The 21,922-nt window shown below is 46.4% G+C and overlaps 1 protein-coding gene across 3 annotated transcripts in view; it reads right to left on the bottom strand.

Moving 5' to 3' along the window:
* The window catches only part of crtc3 (CREB regulated transcription coactivator 3), an 84,845-nt gene that overhangs the window by 11,127 nt on the left and 51,796 nt on the right, over nt 1–21,922 (bottom strand). For 2 of the 3 annotated variants that reach the window (XM_038784541.1, XM_038784539.1), the window contains exons 4-9: nt 21,280–21,341; nt 10,622–10,687; nt 9,142–9,245; nt 5,028–5,063; nt 3,186–3,271; nt 798–847 (exon numbers count right to left, since the gene is read on the bottom strand). In XM_038784541.1, the coding sequence (XP_038640469.1) occupies nt 798–847; nt 3,186–3,271; nt 5,028–5,063; nt 9,142–9,245; nt 10,622–10,687; nt 21,280–21,341 (404 nt within the window). The remainder of the gene's footprint in view (nt 1–797; nt 848–3,185; nt 3,272–5,027; nt 5,064–9,141; nt 9,246–10,621; nt 10,688–21,279; nt 21,342–21,922) is intronic. The other variant, XM_038784540.1, reaches the window with a different exon arrangement.

Raw genomic sequence — 21,922 nt, 5'->3', positions numbered from 1 at the left:
TCCCCAAAAAAACTTGCATTTATACAGCATTTAATCACATGAGAAAACATTTCACATACTATTGACTTTATCAGGGACGTGCCCACGTAACTACAACAAAACTATTTCAGCAGCTATTTCCCGTGGTCAGCGAGGCAAATAAACAGTTGATTTGTGTTTGGTTCAGGCGGAACCTCCTCTGCACTAAGGCAGCCTCAATGAGGCATTGTGGTGTCGGCCTAGATTATACATTCAAGTCAGAGACTGGGACTTGAACACACAATCTGTGAAAACACAAATTATCAGCAGCAAAAATATGAACATATGAACAAGGAGGAATAGGCCATTCAGCACCTCACGGCTGCTCTGCTATTTAGTAAGATTATGGCTGACCTGACAGTAACCTCAAGTATGTATCCTGCCTACCTCTCGGTAACCTATCACCCCCCACAATACATCCAAAGCAGATATTACAACATGTCCCACCGCAAGAATAAAGATGGCATCAACAAATATTGTTTTAAAGAAAAACATAATGAATTTACTGAAAAACCTTTATTGCACTCCGGCATGCATGACAATGTGAGGTTTCATAGCGAAACTTACACCAATGCCGTATCTCATTGCACTCAAAGCACGGCGCATGTGAATCATTTCTGCAGTGAAGGAAATCGCAACTTCCAGGCAAACACAGCAAGACCCCACACCCACTCATTAATGTCAGGGAGTCCCCAGCTATTCTGTTTCTGGGTGAGGGGAGAATTCCTGGTTGAGGAAACAAAGCAGGCCCAATTCCCAAGGAGACCAAATCCACTCACCTGATGCCAGGGACTTCACAGGACTTGGGGCGCGCCAACAGGGACTGAACCTGAGGAATAGAGCAAGTAAAAACAAAAAAAAATGAGTCTGCATCACTTTGGGAGCTGGAGGTTTCTACGAGGAACTTCACCAGTTCAATACTTCGGCCTCAAATGGAGGAGCGTAAACCAACATTAGAATGTAAATGGTGTAAGGGAAAAAGGAACACTCTCCGCTGGTCCTAACCTCAGCTAATTGTCGAAGAAAGCAGCGTGCACTTCAGGTGCACATCGGAGCCTTGTTCAGGGTCCATTTCTTTACAGATCATTACAAGGAACATAATGCTGGACACAGCTTGGGTTAGAATCAGCAACAAGACAGAGGAAGCAGCAAATACACACACACAGACACGCACATGCACACACACGTGAAAATCTGAAATCATGAAAGGTTGGGAACAGTTTGCATTTGTACAAAGCCAAGGACAGGCCGACATTTCTCTCTTGTCTGTTTCCAACATCTTTTTGTGATTTATCTGTTTGTAAGTCTTTTAAAATCTAACATTTCACATCAATTGTTGAAGCTATCTGCAAACAACCGGTCCCTGTTTTTGCCCAGCATTTCTGGTTCCATCAACATTTTCAAACTTTTCCAAAGCTTGGTCAGCTATACTATATTCTTTTTTTAAACAGCTAAATTTAGAGGACCCAATTTGTTTTTTTCCCCCAATTAAAGGGCAATTTAGAGCGGCCAATCCACCTAGGGTGGCACAGTGGTTAGCACTGTTGCTTCACAGCACCAGAGTCCCGGGTTCGATTCCCGGCTTGGGTCACTGTCTGTGCGGAGTCTGCACGTTCTCCCCGTGTCTGCGTGGGTTTCCTCCGGGTGCTCCGGTTTCCTCCCACAAGCCCCGAAAGACGTGCTGTTAGGTAATTTGGACATTCCGAATTCTCCCTCTGTGTACCCGAACAGGGGCCGGAATGTGGCGACTCGGGGATTTTCACAGTAACTTCATTGTGACAATAAAGATTATTATTATTACCCTGCACATCTTTTTGGGTTGTGGGTGTGAGACCCATGCAGACTATATTCATGGAGGCTAGTGCAGCAGCCAACAATTGTGTAAGATAGGAATGCGATGAGGTCATTTAGCCCCTCGAATCTGTTCCATTAGAATCCCTACAAGGAGGCCATTCGGCCCATCGGGTCTGCACCAATCCTCCGAGCACCTATCCTAGGTCCACTCACCCACCCTAGCCCCCCAACACCATCTAACCAATTTAGCATGGCCAATCCACCTAATCTGCGCATCTTTGAACTATTCAATTAGATCTTGGCTAATCTGTAACTCACCCCATTTTCCTGCCTTGGGTCCATCCTTAACTAATAAAAAACGCTAATTGACAGGGAAGTGATTCTTTCTTCATGTCTGACCTGCACTCTGTCCCTTCATCACAGTCTTTTCTCACTTTTCTTTCTATTTTATCAATAACGTAGTTAAAATCCCTCTTGTCCCTTCTCTCATTCCTAGATCTCCAGTCCCACACTCCCTTCATCCTCAATGCATTGAAACCAAGTCTAACCTCCAATTTGTTCCTTCTCAGGGCCTCAAAACTGAAACTCCTTCCCTGCCTCCAGCTTCCCCTCTCTCTGACATTTTACATCCTGCTAAAAGCCACACTTAGTGTCACCTAACTGCCACATCCCAATTTACTTTGCCAACTCTTCTCAACCCAAGTGCTGTCCAGCAATCTGGGCCTTCATCTAGAGCTAGGGGAGGAGGTAACAGGGAGCGGAGGTGTGGAGATAGAAACAATCATTTAATCAGCAGTCGCTCAGGACAGATATTAAACGGTCATGTCTGCGACCCTCAATGGCAGAATTAAAACTGGTGTCTCCCCCCCCCCCCCAGTGAAACGGCACGGTAGCACAGTGGTTAGCACTGTCGCTTCACGGCACCAGGGTCCCAGGTTCGATTCCCGGCTTGGGTCACTGTGCGGAGTCTGCACGTTCTTCCCGTGTCTCCGTGGGTTCCCTCCGGTTTCCTCCCACAAGTCCCGAAAGACGTGCTTGTTAAGTGAATCGGACATTCGGAATTCTCCCTCTGTGTACCCGAACAGGCGCCGGAATGTGGTGACTAGGGGATTTTCACAGTAACTTTATTGCAGTGTTAATGTAAGCCTACTTGTGACACTAATAAAGATTATTATTAGATTATTATTTTTTTTAAATTTCACAACTGTTTGATGTGAAATTTGAGCCTCGTCACAGCTGAGGGGTCAGCATCGAGTGGGAATGGCTACACAAATAGAGCATTGAATTGTGGATTCCAAAACAAAGGAGCAGAAAGATGAAGCGGTGGTTGTGTGTTTTTGGTAAAACCAGTTATGCTGCAATCTGCCACTCACCTTCTTTGCTTCCCATAGCTGTTTTGGTAAAGGTTTGTTCAGCTTTAAGAGATTGTCTTCATTTGTCAGGACTGGGAATGAAAAGACTGAATAAAAAGCAGTAATCTATTAATAATGCAATGAGGATGATGAAAAAATAAGAATGGAAACAAAAGTAAAACTCTTTAAGGAAAACAAAATTAAATGATTAGGATAATATGAAACCATTTCATAATCGAACACTGAATCGATTACTGAAATAATTAATCGATCACTAATATCGATTAACTAGAAGCCCAGACTTGGCATGATGTAATGTTCATAATTTATTCTGGATGCAGTAGAAAGCTTAGACTTTGAAAGAACTCCAACGAATACATCAGTGTCCCTTTATTAATTAATTTATGATGTCATACACACACACACGCACAAAACAATTCCTTAACGGCAAAAAAAGCAATCCAGCTGTCAACCTTTAGGGACACAAACATTCTGTGAATGTAACAAGAATTATTAATGAGGGCTCAACTAAAGAAACCTGGCAGATCACGGCTATATGACAGGAAAGTAATTCTGGACGGCCAGGGAAACTCCTGTTCAAAGTGTCTAGTTACAGGGGAAAAGATGAGTTTGGAAGGTGGCCGCTTAATGTAGGCAGACTGCCACTAGCCGTTAACTGGATTTTTACGGCACAGTAGCACAGTGGTTAGCACTGTTGCTTCACAGCACCAGGGTCCCAGGTTCGAGTCCCCGCTGGGTCACTGTCTGTGCGGAGTCTGCACGTTCTCCCCGCGTCTGCGTGGGTTTCCTCCGGGTGCTCCGGTTTCCTCCCACAAGTCCAGAAAGATGTGCTGTCAGGTGAATTGGACATTCTGAATTCTTCCTCTACCTGAACAGGCGCCGGAGTGTGGCGACAAGGGGCTTTTCACAGTAACTTCATTACAGTGTTGATATAAGCCTACTTGTGACAATAAAGATTATTTAAAAATATATATAAAAAATGGAATCTCCCCTTTTCCTCTGAACGTACTACCTCTTTATTAAGCTCTGGGTCCAAGGATACGGACAATCCTCCTGAACCAGTTCAAAAAATCTTATATATCGATCCCACAGCACAGAAATAGAGTCATAGAATTTACAGTGCAGAAGGAGGCCATTCAGCCCATCGAGTCTGCACCGGCTCTTGGAAAGAGCACCCTACCCAAGGTCAACACCTCCACCCAATCCCCATAACCCAGTAACCCCACCCAACACTAAGGGCAACTTTGGACACTAAGGGCAATTTATCATGGCCAATCCACCTAACCTGCACATCTTTGTACTGTGGGAGGAAACCGGAGCACCCGGAGGAAACCCACGCACACACAGGGAGGATGTGCAGACTCCGCACAGACAGTGAACCAAGCAGGAATCGAACCTGGGACCGTGGAGCTGTGAAGCCATTGTGCTATCCACAATGCTACCGTGCTGCCCGTTCTTTTTGAAATGTGGTGGATAGGGCTGTGTAGACAAAGCGACAACCGTTACTATTTTGACTAGAGAACACAGGCATGCTCACTCCAAATAACAGTAAAAAGACTGATTCAGATGAAGGACTTCAGCAATTGGACTGCATCTTCAGCGTATGCTAACCATGCCAACTCCCCATCACACATTCCTCTTAAATGAGCCAGTTACATATCCCCACTTCTTCACTACTGATTAATCAGATTAAAGCCATGACCCTAGACTAAGTTTTAAGGCTGGGAATTAACGGCCTCAGACGATGGGCATGGACTCCCTGGCAATACTTCCAACTCCCGAGATAACGTCAGGCTGTACATGAACTTGCAACAAAACAAAGCAAGGTCGATTAGAACTCACCTTCCCCCAGGCTGTCCATCTCATCACAGTAGTTTGCTGCAAAAACAAAAGGGAACACAATCACAAAACAGACAGTGTCACCAACCAGAAAACATTGAATTTCATCATTTCAATAAGGTAGATCCCAGCTATAGTTTTACCTTTCTGAAGCCTAAAGAAGTTACACATTTTACTGTGGCAACCTGCACACAAGCCATTGGGCTCAAAGTGCAAAAACAAAATACTTTGTTAAAATTCTCTTTGGACTCTTTTCTCTCAGCACCTCGCTGGGTATAATGTCGTGGTTCACTGGCACCTCGCCATTCTTCATCTGCCAACCCAAACATTGACTGGTACCAGCTCATTAAACCATGAAACTCGCCTGGGCCTTCCAAACCCACAACCACTACCACCGAGAAGGACAAGGGCAGCAGATACCTGGGACCACCACCACTTGGAATGTCCCCTCCCAACCACTCACCATCCTGACTGGGAAATCTTTTTTTTTTTTTTTTTTAATTTTTTTATTGGAATTTTTTGCAGAAAATATAACAAAAAGTATAGCAAAAATCAGTAATATGCAACTAACAGCCCCATAACACCCACAATTCCCCCCATACCGTAACATCACATGTATCACATTCCCCCACCCCCCCCCCCCCCAAACAAGAGAACTTAACCATAAATTAAAATTAGATAAATCAAATTTAAATAAAATAAGCTAACATAATCAACGCCCCCCCCCCCCCCCCCGGGTTGCTGCTGCTACTGTCCCAGTACCCTATCGTTGAGCCAGAAAGTCGAGGAAAGGTTGCCACCGTTTAAAGAACCCTTGCACCGATCCTCTCAGGGCGAATTTAACCTTCTCAAGCTTAATAAAGCCCGCCATGTCATTGATCCAGGTCTCCACGCTTGGGGGCCTCGCGTCCTTCCACTGTAGCAAAATCCTTCGCCGGGCTACTAGGGACGCAAAGGCCAGTACACCGGCCTCTTTCGCCTCCTGCACTCCCGGCTCTACCCCAACCCCAAAGATCGCGAGTCCCCATCCTGGCTTGACCCTGGATCCCACCACCCTTGACACCGTCCTCGCCACCCCCTTCCAGAACTCCTCCAATGCCGGGCATGCCCAGAACATATGGGCATGGTTCGCTGGACTCCCCGAGCACCTGGCACACCTATCTTCACCCCCAAAGAACCTATTCATCCTCGTCCCAGTCATGTGGGCCCTATGCAGCACCTTGAATTGGATGAGGCTAAGCCGCGCACACGAGGAGGAAGAATTTACCCTCTCCAGGGCATCAGCCCATGTCCCGTCTTCGATCTGTTCCCCCAGTTCCCCCTCCCACTTCGTTTTCAGCTCCTCTACTGACGCCTCTTCCTTCTCCTGCATAAGCTTGTAGATATCGGATATCTTCCCCTCCCCGACCCAGACCCCCGAGAGCACCCTGTCACTCACCCCCTTCGCGGGGAGCGCAGGGAATCCCTCCACCTGCCGTCTAGCAAATGCCTTTACCTGCATATATCTAAACATGTTTCCCGGCGGGAGCCCAAATTTCTCTTCCAACTCCCCCAGGCTCGCAAACCTTCCGTCGATAAACAGGTCCTTCAGCTGTCTAATGCCCGCTCTATACCATCCGCGAAATCCCCCATCCATGTTCCCCGGGACGAACCTATGGTTCCCCCTTAACGGAGCCTCCATCGAGCCCCCCACTTCTCCCCTATGTCGCCTCCACTGCCCCCAAATCTTGAGGGTAGCCGCCACCACCGGACACGTGGGAGGGAGCGGCCACGGCGCCGTTACCAGGGCCCCCAGGCTTGTATCCCCACAGGACGCTCTCTCCATCCGTTTCCATGCTGCCCCCTCCCCCTCCATCACCCACTTACGCACCATCGACACGTTGGCCGCCCAGTAATACCCCGAGAGGTTGGGCAACGCCAGCCCCCCCCCATCCCTACTCCGCTCCAAGAAGACCCTCTTCACCCTCGGGGTGCCATGCGCCCAAACAAATCCCATGATGCTGCTGGTCACCCTTTTAAAAAAGGCCCTAGGGATAAAGATGGGCAAGCACTGGAAGAGGAACAAGAACCTCGGGAGAACCGTCATTTTGACGGATTGCACTCTGCCCACCAGCGATAGCGGCACCATGTCCCACCTTTTAAATTCCTCCTCCATCTGTTCCACTAGTCTGGTGAAGTTAAGCTTATGAAGAGCCCCCCAACTCCTGGCCACCTGCACCCCCAGGTACCTGAAACTCTTCACTGCCCTCCTGAAGGGGAGCCTCCCAATTCCCTCCTCCTGATCTCCCGGGTGCACTACAAATACCTCGCTCTTTCCTAAGTTCAGCTTATAGCCCGAGAAGCCCCCAAATTCCGCTAACAGTTCCATCACCCCCGGCATTCCCCCCTCTGGGTCCGCCACATATAACAGCAGGTCGTCTGCATACAGCGATACCCGGTGCTCCCCCCCCCCCCCCCCCCCCCCGGCACCAGACCCCTCCACTTCCCTGACTCCCTCAACGCCATGGCCAGCGGTTCAATCGCCAGTGCAAAGAGCAGGGGGGACAGGGGACACCCCTGCCTGGTCCCACGATAAAGCCTAAAATACTCCGATCTCCTTCCATTTGTGACTACACTCGCCATCGGCGCCGCGTAAAGCAGCCTCACCCATTTGATGAATCCCTCCCCAAATCCAAACCTCTCCAGCACCTCCCATAGGTACCCCCACTCAACTCTATCAAACGCCTTCTCTGCATCCAGCGCCACCACTATCTCCGCCTCCCCCTCCACTGCCGGCATCATGATAACATTGAGCAGTCTCCGCACATTCGTGTTGAGCTGCCGCCCCTTGACAAACCCTGTCTGATCTTCATGAATTACCTCTGGCACACAATCCTCTATCCTGGTAGCCAGGATCTTCGCCAGCAACTTAGCGTCTACGTTAAGGAGTGAAATAGGCCTATATGATCCGCACTGCAAGGGGTCCTTATCCCGTTTTAGGATCAAAGAGATCAGTGCCCGCGACATCGTCGGGGGCAAAGCCCCCCCCTCCCACGCCTCATTGAAAGTTCGCACCAGCAGGGGACCCACCAGGTCCGCATATTTTTTGTAAAATTCTGCCGGGAACCCGTCCGGCCCCGGGGCCTTACCTGACTGCATTTGCTGACTGGGAAATCTAACGGCCGTTCCTTCACTGTCGCTGGGTCAAAATCCTGGAACTCCCTCCCTAACAGCACTATGGGTGTACCTACACCACATGGACTGCAGCGGGTTCAAGAAGGCAGCTCCCCACCACCTTCTCAAGGAGCCATTAGGGATGGGCAATGAATTCTGGCCTAATCAGCGACGCCCACATCCCGTAAATGAATTTTAAAAGCCAGAGATACCCTATTCGCAAACCCCCCCCCCCCCAACCACCATCCCTGTATTCCTTGATTTTCTTCGAGTACTAAAAGCTATCGATCTGTTTTCAATATAACAGCACGGTAGCATAGTGGTTAGCACAATTCCATCACAGCTCCAGGGTCCCAGGTTCGATTCCCAGCTTGGGTCACTGCCTGTGCGGAGTCTGCACGTTCTCCCCGTGTCTGCGTGGGTTTCCTCCGGGTGCTCCGGTTTCCTCCCACAGTCCAAAGATGTGCAGGTTAGGTGGATTGGACATGCTAAATTGCCCCTAGTGTCCAAAAGGGTTGGGTGGGGTTACTGGGATAGAGTAATGGTATGGGCTTAGGTAGGGTGCTCTTTACAAGGGCCGGTTCAGACCTGATGGGCCAAATGGCCTCCTTCTGCACTGTTGATTCGATGATTCTAAACGACTGGACATTCTTTGGGGTACAGAACTCCATGATCATTCTCACACTTTGCAGGAAAAAATTTCCACTCATCCCAGACCCCAATGGCTGACTCTTTATCCTGAGAATATGTCCCCCGACTTCTAGATTCTCCAGCCAGGGGGGAATCCAGCTTCTCAGCATTTACCTCATCAAGCCCTGAAAATAATTTTCTACATTTCAACAAAATCGCCTCTCATTCTTCTAAACTCCCGAGGGTCTAAGCCCAATCTCCTCAGTCTCGGTCCTTCGAACCCTGGCCATGTTTATTATTCCAGACTGCCAGAGGAAATTGTGTATGACCTCACCGTGTCGCCGATCCTGCTGTGCAAACAACTGGTTCCCTCCCATGAAGGCATCCTGCGGATTGGGATTCAGAGCGCTGGTATGGAGAGCAGAGTCAGAGTTGGTCCTGTTGAAGTGACGAGGAGACAGCGAGAGTGAAAGAAGAGAAATAAAAAAGGATAACATTTACATGGAGCCTTTCACAACCTCAGGACATCCCAAAGTGCTTTTGAAATGTTGCAATATAGGAAGTATGACAGTATAAATATGCACAAAGAAAGTTCCCACAGCAGCAACATGATGATAAACAGATAATCTGATTTTTAAAATAATAAATGGTGGCTAAGGACATGGGGAACAATTTGCCTGCTCTTTGAAATTGCATCACTGGGTGTTTCAGCTCCACCTGACACCAACCAGCGAGGACAAGTGGGTCTCATCTGACAATAGGCACCTGAGACAGTGCAGGAGTCCTGCACTGCTGCACTGGAAGCATCAGCCCCAAAGGATTTATGCTCAAGTCTCTGGAGTGTAACCTGCATCCGTGACCTCCTGACTCAAGAGGTACAAACTTTACCCATTGAGCCACAACTGACAAAGAGACATTCGGCCTCTGTAGGCAGGTCCATTCGAATAACTGGTAGCAGAGAAGATATAAAGTTGGAGGATAAATAATATACACACAAAACTCCTCCCAAACATCACGATGACTAAATAACAGGCAATGACTGCACTGAAAACTCTTCCAGCAGATTTTAAAAGGTAAACACATTTCACTTTGCCCATCAGTGAGCTGTTTCACTACTGGGGGTACAATTGGTTAAGTCTACAATTAATTATTCTAATTTGTTTATTCTGTTACTGAAAATTAATTGGGTCGACAATTCATTTCAAACTTAAACTTTACGCTTGTTTCATCGCTGCTGTCAGTACGACCAGATATTCGAGGGGACACAGCACCAACAAGACTCATCCATCCAATTGTGCGCCTCTAAATGTGCGACCTCACTACTGCTATGGCTGAAAGCTAGGAGCCTCTCAAACATGTGAGGGAGCAGAACTGTCAACACTCAGGATTTTATTAATGGCACACGGATTGAGTTATTAAACAACTCCCTGTCTGCTCAATCCCGTGAATTGTGTTCTGCGATAAATCGACAAATCCCTCACAAAATTACAATATTGTCGAAACAAAATTTCTAGGTCTTTTAACAAAATCTCAAAATTTGGAAATTCACACGAGGTCACTCAGGAACACCATGCTCGGGAGCAGGCTGGGAAAGGGAGGGGGGAATAAAGAAAATTGGGAGTGCTGGTGGACAAGAATTAAAAGTAACACTGTTGAGATGACGGAGGCCTTTTGATTACCGGGAGCTCAATCCATAATAAGCCAGAAATGGAATTGCAGGAAGTCCAGCTGAGAGAATGCAGGTGGTTCTAAAGGCAGAGAGAGAGAGAGAACCTCCTAGACAGTGCAGGAGTAAGATTGTGAAAATGCATCACCTGCTGAGGGCCGAGATCAGTCTCAATCCAGGCGGTTTCTCCTCACTTCCCCATGGCGGGATGCTCCTTCGCAAAGCAAAAAAAAATTACGACGTTTTGATTCACTTTGACTCTCCACATACGAATGTGTTAGTGAGAGAGCGATAGAGAGAAATGGGAGTCAGCAGCAAACCAGTGCGGTCTATCGATATCAGGAGCAGAGGCAGGCACAGCGAAAGAAATGGTACCGCCACATTTGATTGGTTTGGAGGAGGAATGTTAGTGCAACATCCAGGCTGTACTGGTCCTGTAAACTGGAGAAATCAAGGCACAAGACGATTTGATACAAGCACCGAGTATTACCCCTCACTCTGTGTCTATTGAAAACAGTTCACCTTTTCCTGAACATGCTGACTGATCCAGGGAACATACTCTAGTATTTAGCACAAATGACCACATAATCAGAAAGGTGGAAAAAGATCACTGAAGCCACTCACCTCACTCATTTAGCAATATTACCGTGCCAAAAACACCCCCCTTGTCCCTCCCCTAAACATTAGTAACACAAACTCCAGGGGGAGGCAACCGCTAGAGCCTGTAGTGAGCTGTTCAACCACATTGGCAACACATGTTGAATCCCGGTTACATCTGTCGATTTCTAACAGGATCCACTGATAAAAGGGAATACATGTGAACAGTGTTGCTGGAAACAATGGAGAGGGAGCTTTACTCTGTATCTAACCCCGTGCTGTACCTGTCCTGGGAGTGTTTGATGGGGACAGTGTAGAGGGAGCCTTACTCTGTATCTAATCCTGTGCTGTACCTACCCTGGGAGTGTTTGATGGAGACAGTGTAGAGGGAGCTTTACTCTGTATCTAACCCCGTGCTGTCCCTGTCTTGGGAGTATTTGATGGGGACAGTGTAGAGGGAGCTTTACTCTGTATCTAACCCCGTGCTGTACCTGTCCTGGGAGTATTTGATGGGGACAGTGTAGAGGGAGCTTTACTCTGTATCTAACCCCGTGCTGTACCAGTCCTGGGAGTGTTTGATGGGGACAGTGTAGAGGGAGCCTTACTCTGTATCTAATCCTGTGCTGTACCTACCCTGGGAGTGTTTGATGGGGACAGTGTAGAGGGAGCTTTACTCTGTATCTAACCCCGTGCTGTCCCTGTCCTGGGAGTGTTTGATGTGGACAGCGAAGAGGGAGCTTTACTCTGTATCTAACCCTGTGCTGTACCTGTCCTGGGTGTGTTTGATGGGGACAGTGTAGAGGGAGCGTTACTCTGTATCTAACCCCGTGCTGTACCTGTCCTGGGAGTGTTTGATGGGGACAGTGTAGAGGGAGCTTTACTCTGTATCTAACTCCGTGCTGTACCTGTCCTGGGAGTGTTTGATGGGGATGGTGTAGAGGGAGCTTTACTCTGTATCTAACCCCGTGCTGTACCTGTCCTGGGAGTGTTTGATGGGGACAGTGTAGAGGGAGCTTTACTCTGTATCTAACTCCGTGCTGTACCTGTCCTGGGAGTGTTTGATGGGGATGGTGTAGAGGGAGCTTTACTCTGTATCTAACCCCGTGCTGTACCTGCCCTGGGAGTGTTTGATGGGGACAGTGTAGAGGGAGCTTTACCCTGTATCTAACCCCGTGCTGTACCTGTCCTGGGAGTGTTTGATGGGGACAGTGGAGAGGGAGCGTTACTCTGTATCTAACCCCGTGCTGTACCTGTCCTGGGAGTGTTTGATGGGGACAGTGTAGAGGGAGCTTTACTCTGTATCTAACTCCGTGCTGTACCTACCCTAGGAGTGTGGCAGATCATTTGTTGGATGTTTCTGTGTTCAATGGAATAATAGTCGGAAAACCTGTTTCAGCGATGTTGTTTGAGGGGATAAACATTGGCGAAGTAACCAGACAACGCCCCTGTTCTTCTTCAAAACAGCACCATGGGATGTTTTGCATTCATGTAGAGGGCAGATAGGACTTGAATTTAGATCTCATCCATACATAGAAACATACTTCGAAAACAGAGGCAGGAGTCCATTCGGCACTTCATTATGATCATGGTTGATCATCAAGTTCAATACCCAGATCCTAGCTTCACCCCTAACCCTGCATCCCTTTTGCCTGAAGAGCTATATCTAACTAACATCTTCACCTCAGCTACTTTCTGTGGTAGTGAATTCCATAGATTCGCCACTCTCTGGGTGAAGAAATATCTCCTCACCTCAGTCCTAAAAGGTTTATCCCTTATCCTCAAACTACGACCCCTAGTTCTGGACTCCCCCACCAGCAGGAACATTCTTTCTGAACCTACCCTGTCTAATCCTGTTAGAATTTTGTAAGTTTCTATGAGATCCCCCCTCACTTCTAAACTCCAATGAATATAATCCTAACCGACTTAGTCCAGCCATCCCAGGAATCAGCCTGGTAAACCTTCGCTACACTCCCTCCATAGCAAGAACATCCTTCCTCAGGTAAGGACACCAAAACTGCACACAATACTCCAGGTATGGCCTCACCAATGCCCTATACAATTGCAGTGAAACAACCCTATTCCGAAACTCAAATCCTCTCGCTATGAAGGCCAATATACATTCGCCTTCTTTACCACCTGCTACACCTGCGCGCTTACTTTCAGTGCCTGATGCACGAGGACACCAAGGTCTCGCTGAGTATCCGCCTCTCTCAATTTACACCCATTCAAATAATAATCTGCCTTCCTATTTTTGCTACAGAAGTGGATAACCTCACATTTATCCACATTATACTGTATCTGCCATGCATGTGCCCACTCACTCAGCCTGCCCAAATCACACTGAAACATCTCTGCATCCTCCTCACAGCTCACCCCCCACCAAATTTTGTATCATCTGCAAATTTGAAGATAATACATTTAATTCCCTAGTCCAAATCATTAATATGTAATGGCAATAGTTCGGGTCCTAGCACAGATCCCTGCGGTACCCCACTAGTCACTGCCTGCCAATCGGAAAAGGACCCATTTATTCCATCTTTTTGCTTCTTGTCTGCTGACCAGCTTTCTATCCATCACAAGACACCACCTGGAATCCCATGCGCTTTAACTTTACGTAGTAATCGGCTATGTGAGACCTTTTCGAAAACCTTCCGAAAGTCTAAATAAACCACATCCACCGGTTCTCCCTGGTCAACTCTATTAGTTACATCCTCAAAGAATTTTAGTAGGTTTGTGAAGCATGATTTTCCCTTTATAAATCCATTCTGACTTTGTCTGATTATACCAAAGCTTTCCAAATGATGTGCTATGAAATCCCTGATAATGAACTCTAGCAACTTCCCTACTACCGACATTAGGCTCGCTAATCTATAGTTCCCTGCTATCTCTACTTCCCTTTTTGAATTGCTGAGTTATATTAGCTACCCTCTAATCTTTCAGAACCATTCCAGGGTCCAAAGAATTTTGGAAAATGATCACCAATGGATCTACTATTTCTCGGGTCACTTCCTTAAATCCTCTGGATTGAAGATTATCCGGCCCTGGCGATTTAACTGCCTTCAATCCCATTAATTTCCACAAAGTCATTTCTCTACTAATTTCCTTCAGCTCACTAAACCTTGTTAGTCAGAGCTTCCAGTACATTATTCATGTCGTCCTTTGTGAAGGCAGAAGCAAAGTACAAATTTAGTTCCTCAGCCATTTCTTTGTTCCCTGTTATGAATTCCTAATTTCTGACGTTTATTAATCTTTTTCTCTTTACATACCTATAGAAACTTTTACAGTCAGTTTTAATATTCTCCGCCAGCTTACTTTCCTGTTTTATTTTCCCCTTCTTCATCAATCCCTTGGTTTAATTTTGCTGAATTTGAAACTGTTCCCAATCCTCATGTCTATTGCTTTTTCTTGCTAATTTGTATGCCTCTTCTTTGAATCTAATACTATCGCTAGTTTCCCTTGGTTTGGCCACAGTTCCATTTCTACTCTTGCGCCAAATAGGAATAAACAACTTTTGGAGTTCACCTATTAGTTCCTTGAATGCTGCGATTGCCTGTCCTTCCTTTCAGTACCAGCCCATCACAGCCAGCTCAGGGGCTGGTTTAGCACAGGGCTAAAGATCTGGCTTTTAAAGCAGACCAAGGCAGGCCAGCAGCACGGTTCAATTCCCGTATCAGCCTCCCCAAACAGGTGCCGGAATGTGGCTACTAGGGGCTTTTCACAATAACTTCATTTGAAGCCTACTTGTGACAATAAGCGATTTTCATTTTCATTTCATGTCTCATACCATCATAGTTACCTTTATTAATATTCAGGACCCTGGTTTCAGAATCAACTATCTCATTATCCAACTTGATAAAGAATTCTATTGTATTATGGCCATCAAGCCTAAAGGTTCTCTCACGACTAGATTGCCAACTAATTATTTCCTGTTGCACAATACCCAGTTGAAGATGGCCTGTTCCCTTGTTGGTTCCTCAATGTACTGGTGCAGAAGACACTCCAGAAATTCCTCCGTATACACTCCAGAAATTCCTCCTCTATTGCACTGTGACTAATTTGGCTCGCCCAATCTATATGCAGATTAAAGTCACCCATAATCACAGATGTTCCTTTATCACATGCATCTCTCATTTCCTGTCTAATGCTATTTCCAACATTACCACTGCAGTTTGGTGGTCTGCATACCGCCCCTATGAATGTTTTTTGCCCCTTGGTGTTGCTTAACTCGACCCATACAGATTCCACATCATTCGTGCTAATGTCTTTCCTCAATGTTGCATCAATATCTTCTTTAATCAACAATGCATTCCCACCACCTTTTCCTTTCTGTCTGGCCTCCCTAAAAACTGAATAGCCCTCAATATTTAGTTCCCATCCTGTGTCACCTTGTCTCCGTCATCCCAATATATCATACCCCTTTACATCTATCAGCGCAACTAATTCATTCCTTTTTTTGAAAAAAAGAATGCTCCATGCTTTCCAGTACAAAACCTTAAAAGCTAGACCTTTTAACTTTCCTTCTCCCGTCCCTACTATTTTTTTTTTTTAAACAGTGTCATTATCTGATGCAGGCCCTTGATTTATCTGCCCATCACTTTCCTTATTCTCCTTGCTGTTTTTTTCTCTTGTCCTTGATTCCCCCGACTCGGAATCTTTACAGAGGTTCCCATCCATAAGGCAGCATCTCCAACTGTGCAGCATTCCCTCGATACTGCACTGGAGCGACAGCACCTTCCTCTCTTGCCATGTGAACACAAGCACATTTGGGTTGTGGATTTAATTAATAGGAGCAAGAAATGTTCAAAATTCACCAGAGGGAACCTTTGAAAGAAGCTTACATATTGATGTGTAGCCTTTAAGGGATGAAATTGAGTTAAATGGATAAATGGAGGACTGGATCAATTCAAAGATTAAGTCTCACATGTTTCCACAAGTAGGAGAGACAAGAAGCCTCAGACTGAAGGGACGATCCTTTAAAACAGAGATGAGGAGGAATTTCTTCAGCCAGAGGGTGGTGAATCTGTGGAACTCTTTGCCGCAGAAGGTTGAGGAGGCCAAATCACTGAACGTCTTCAAGACAGTTCTTTTTTAAAAATAAATTTAAAGTGCCCAATTCTTTTATCTCTAATTAAGGGACAATTTAGCGTGGCCAATCCACCTACCCTGCACATCTTTGGGTTGTGGGGGCGAAACCCACGCAGACACAGAGAGAATGTGCAAACTCCACATGGACGGTGACCCGGGTCCGGGATCAAACTTGGGCCCTTGGCGCCGTGAGGCAGCAGGGCTAACCCACTGCACCACCGTGCTGCCCTGAGATAGATAGGTTCTTGATTAATAAGGGGATCAGGGATTATGGGGAGAAGGCAGGAGAATGGGGATGAGAAACACACCAGCCATGATCAAATGGCGGAGCAGACTCGATGGGCCAAATGGCCTAATTGTGCTCCTATGTCTTATGGTTTTGTGTTACAGATCTGATGTTAAAAAGGGAAAACACAAACATATTAAAAAAAGCTTCAAAGAATCTTAGCATTTATCAGAATATTCTATGTTGCTAGAATTCAGGAAGGGAAAGAGAGGGCACTGTGAACCGATAGACACAGAGAAAAAAATTCACATGCAAAGGAAATCATAGAGGAAAAGAGAGAGGGGTATATTAAAAGACGACGTACTAAAACCTAGCTGGCAATAGCTGGCATCACAGGATCAGCCAAGTTCAGTCAAACCCCCAGGTCTTCAGTCTTAACCTCATTGCAGCATGCACATCTGACCATGCTCAAGTGCAATGTTCAAGTTTTGATAGGAAAGTGAATCTTTTTGTGAACAGATTTATGTAGGTTTCAATTTATGTGTCTTACCCACACTGAGGCCGTTACTGTCACAGCAGAGGAATCCTCTTGCGCTGGTAGGCTATGTTTCTTGTGTTGCGATCACACCACCCAGTTGACACCCTATCCTTTGTAAAGCACATGCATATTCGTACACTCTCATGAGGTGTATGTGCGTGTGCGGTGGTGGAGGATTAAGCTATTCTGAAATCAAGTGGCTTTGCTTAAACACATCTCATCGAAACCCTTGTGCAATCATATCACACCACACACTAAACATTGAGCTTAAATAGTTGTTATTAGTAGTTAATGCAAGCTTAAGTCTTAACAAGCACAGGGTTTCCTTGCAGAGCGTGTGGTTAATAAGAGCGAGTAATCAGCAGCATTCGTGATATTCATGGATTTTTTTAAAAATCAAAGAAGACGACAGCATTCAGTCAAATAAAACAGAAATCAGCATTTCTTAAACTAAAGTGTGCATTCACAATAAAAACAGACTGTACAAATATTATATTGCACATGTAAGGCATGGTCCGTGCTCAAAGCGAACTGGCAGATGTACAAATGGGCAGACCTCTAGTTTCAGCTTTTCTCATCTTTTTTCTGGTCCCAGAAGCAGCTCAACTTGCGACACCGTGAATCCCTGAGAAGAATCACTTTGCCAGTTCCCACGAGTTTGCTACAGGACTTGGCTACACAATGCAATATGGGTGCCCAAAGGTTAAGACTGAGAGCAAGAGACATGTGCAAAGTTCACATTGCATGAGTTTAAATTTCTACCCACTTTCCTCCTCCTTTCGAGCAGAGGCTGGGATATGGTTCCACCAGATGACCACCCGCCCACCTGACCCCGGCAGATCAGTCAAGTGACCGAATCCACGGGACACGGAATGCAGCAGGTGGTTTGACAGTACTGCGAGGAACTTGAAGTCTACCCAATTTATTTCTCACCCATTACTCGCATACGTGCACTTCCTGGAATTCATTGGATCGAGAGTAGGAGCCCTTAGCCTCCTCCTGAGATCAGGACACTGGGTTCAAATCCTAGAACTCCCTCCCTAACAGCACGGTGGGTGTACCTACACCAGGCAGACTGCAGTGGTTCAGGAAAGTAGCCCGCCACCACCTTCTCAAGGGCAATTAGAGATGAACTGGCCTTGCCAGTGAGACAATTAAAGAATTAAAAAAAGAGGCTAGTTGCAGCACCCCAGGTAAAAGCAACAAAGTCATCACAGAGCAGCAATGAAACCCAGATAGCGGCTGCTCCGCGTTTCCTCCCACAGTTCAAAGATCTGCAGGTGGATTAGCCTTTATAAATTGATCCTCAAAGGTCAGGTGGGGTTATGGGGATAGGGCTGGGGGAGTGGTCCTGGAGAAGGTGCTCTTTCAGAGGGTCAGTGCAGGCTCAATGGGCCGAATGGCCTCCTTCTGCACTGGAGGGATTCGATGAAACATTATGCATTGGAGCATTTAAACGAAGCATAAACTTGGAAGCAGAACAAGCTGACCACAGAGCAGCTCCGAGCCAACAAACAGGTCAATTATTCATCAAAACATTTTATTTTTAGGACAAAATGATAAATGGCAAGTTTAAATCCATTTAACTTTCCTTTATGGAACAAATCCATCAATTTACAGAAGATGGTGGCGGCAAGGAATTAAAGGAAGTCAGGTTTGCATTTATGTAACCTCATAATCGCATCTCAGAACAACTTACAGCACTTCGCCCAAAATTAATTTTCTGAGACAGGTAATGGTTGCTGTAACACAGGAAAGCACATCTCGGCCCTACAGACAGCAGCAGGATGATGTAGAGAGAGGATCATCAGCCAGGGCTTGGAGAGAAATCTCTACTCTTCTAATACTGGCAGCGAGTTTAGCATTTCTGTACACTGGCACCTGTGACAATGATCCATGCTCTCAGTCCTACTCTCAAGTGGCAGCGTGGATTGGGTACTCCAATCCTGGAGTGTATAAATCTTCTGACTCAGAGGCAAGAACTGAAACAAGCTAACACGCCCAAATTTAAAGTCAACCTGCCCGTGTACCTAATTACCAGAATTTCTCCAGGTGGTTAGTGGAAGAGGTGGTTATCGGGAATTAAGGTTGAGGAAAACCCAAGGATCGCAGATTTGTTCTCTTTGGGATATAGGAGAGGGTGAGGTGAAACCCAATTGTATTTTTCCCGCCATGAACTGATCCAGACACCTTGCTCCCAATGGAGAGAGCATGCATTGGGGACACAAGTCAAAAACAAGGAAGTCAGGAATGTGAAGAGTGGTCAACTAAAGCTATTTTACCCAAAGGGCAATCGAGTTGCAGAGTAAATGTTTAGAAACAGGCTTTTCATGTGAGCTTAGGGAGGAATTCAATGTGTTCCATGAAGATGAAGAGACTGAACGGTACAATAGGAAGCTACGGCAGTGTCACTCAGTCCAATATACTTTTCCATTTTTAAATATCGTTACTGTCCTGGAATTCTATAACCTCCAATAGCTGAACATTACTGGAGCGATTCAATGCAAGAAGTCCCGAACGGTGCTCACAACTTGAGGAAGAACCTTGGAGGTCGGCACAGGTGTGCAATATTGCTAGGCTTTGGCAAGGTCCAGCGCCACACTGGGCCGTACCTTCCGCAACTGCGTTCCTGCAGAGTCCGACTGCCTTTGGCATAGGCTTTTACACTTCAAATTCATTGTTGAATGCACACGGGAAATGTTCGGGGGCTGAGCTGAAATCAGCAGTCCTGAAGTTTCGCTGACGAACTATTCAGTGCAAATCCACCCTCAGTATGTGGAAAACTTTCATGAGTTTAAAGGGCAGCACGGTAGCATTGTGGATAGTACAATTGCTTCACAGCTCCAGGGTCCCAGGTTCGATTCCCGGCTTGGGTCACTGTCTGTGCGGAGTCTGCACGTTCTCCCAGTGTGTGCGTGGGTTTCCTCCGGGTGCTCCGGTTTCCTCCCACAGTCCAAAGATGTGCAGGTTAGGTGGATTGGCCGTGATAAATTGCCCTCAGTGTCCAAAATTGCCCTTAGTGTTGGGTGGGGTTACTGGGTTATGGGGATAGGGTGGTGTTGTCCTTGGGTAGGGTGCTCTTTCCAAGAGCTGGTGCAGACTCGATGGGCCGAATGGCCTCCTTCTGCACTTTAAATTCTATGATGATATTCCGATTTTGTACTATTTCTCCCATTCTACAGCTGATCAGTCTACAGGGGTAAACCGGTTATGGGGTATGCAGCAGGCTTTTTACTTCTTTAATCTTAAAGCTGACCTGCTCTCACTGTCTTATATGGAGGATGGACAATTTGGTGAGGTGTCAGAGTAATCTTGCAGAACTTGTCCCCGGCAATAAAGAAATGAAGCTGCTGGGTAGAAATATATAATCCCCAAATTAGCACTCGGCCTGAATCAGCAGCATGCTAGCACAGTGGTTAGCACTGCTACCTCACAGCGCCAGGGACCCGGGTTCAACTCCGGCCGTGGGTCACAGTCTGTGTGGAGTTTTCACATTCTCCCCATGTCTGCGTGGGTTTCCTCCGGGTGCTCCGGTTTCCTCCCACAGTCCAAAGATGTGCAGGTTAGGTGGATTGGCCATGATAAATTGCTCCTTGGTGTCCAGTGATGTGCAGGTTAGGTGGGGTTGCAGGGGTAGGGTGGGATCCTGGTTTAGGGTGTTCTTTCAGAGGGCAGGTGCAGACTCGATGGGCTGAATGGCCTCCTTCTGCGCTGCAGGGATTCTATGTATTGGTTTGGGAGACCTTCACAGAATAAACACTGTAGTGAATGAACATTCCTCATCAACCACCAAGCAATGATACCGCAGAGGAGATGGCCATTTGGCCCATTATGCTAATACCAGCTCTTTGAAGGGGGCTATCCAATTCATCCCACTGCTGTGTTCTTTCTCCTCTGCCCTGCAACAAGTATTTCTCAATTTCCTATTTTAAGAGAGGTATTAATGAATGTTTCCATCTCTTTTTCAGGCAGCGCATTCCAGATCACAATTCACTGTACAGGAAAACTCCCACCTCCCCTAGTTGTATGTTCCAGTTATTTTAAATCTGTACTCTGGTTAGCAGCTGTCCTGGCTACCAGTTTCTCCTGATCTGCTCTATTAAAATGTCATGATATTGAACGTCCCTGTTAAACCTCTCCTTAACTTTCTCACACCGATAAGTTGATTCCAGCAGCGTCTTCAAATCCAGTCCCAGCACCAACTTGTTCCTGCGCCAACCGTGGCGGCTAACCTTTCAGAATAAAGGGCCATTCACCAGCGCAAACTCAGCACAGTAATAATTTCGCACGAGATTGAAGAACTTGAGAGAATTTCTGATATAAAAAGTATCACAACTAAGAGAATCATAAATCAACTTACCGTCTCCAACTTGTATCTGGTGGCGGGGAGAGATAAACCGATCCATATGGGGAACTTCCAAGGTGCCAAAAACGTTAAGGAGAAGGTGAGTGAGTTTCAACAACATCAAGAAATTTCATTCAGTATTACAGGTAAAATATAATATCGTGGAGAGGTGGGCGGCCCAATGTCGTCGACATTAAACCTTCAACTCTGGCACCCTGGTTTAACTCCAGGCTAGACTGAGGAGTTGAAAAAGTCTCTTCTACTTATTACTGGTTTAAAAGGTTGTGAAATGAGTTTGGTAATCTCAACAGCAGAATTTATATTTAGGGAAACACTTTTGTACAAAACTTGCACAATGCTTGACCAGAGGACAGCTGCATCTATGTACGAAGCAGAAATACACCCCATCAGACACCGACACAAAGAAAGCAATGCCAGGTCCGGTGGAGGTTGCGGAGGTAGAATGCCACAATATTTGAGCAGGGCCAGAAATTTACAAAAGAACAGACAGATGTTGAGATGTAACAAAGAGCTTTACGGAGGATTCGGTGAAGGGACCCCAAGAATCCAGGTCTCAGCCCAGCTCTCTGTGAACAAGGGTCCATAGCGTTAAACTTTCTACACTTCAGCGCTCAAACTCGGAGAGCCGGGATTGTCT

This window comes from Scyliorhinus canicula, chromosome 24 (assembly GCF_902713615.1).
Source record: "Scyliorhinus canicula chromosome 24, sScyCan1.1, whole genome shotgun sequence".
Lineage (NCBI taxonomy): Eukaryota > Metazoa > Chordata > Chondrichthyes > Carcharhiniformes > Scyliorhinidae > Scyliorhinus > Scyliorhinus canicula.
Note: the sequence above shows the minus strand (reverse complement) of the source record. Positions and strands in the feature narration are given on the sequence as shown.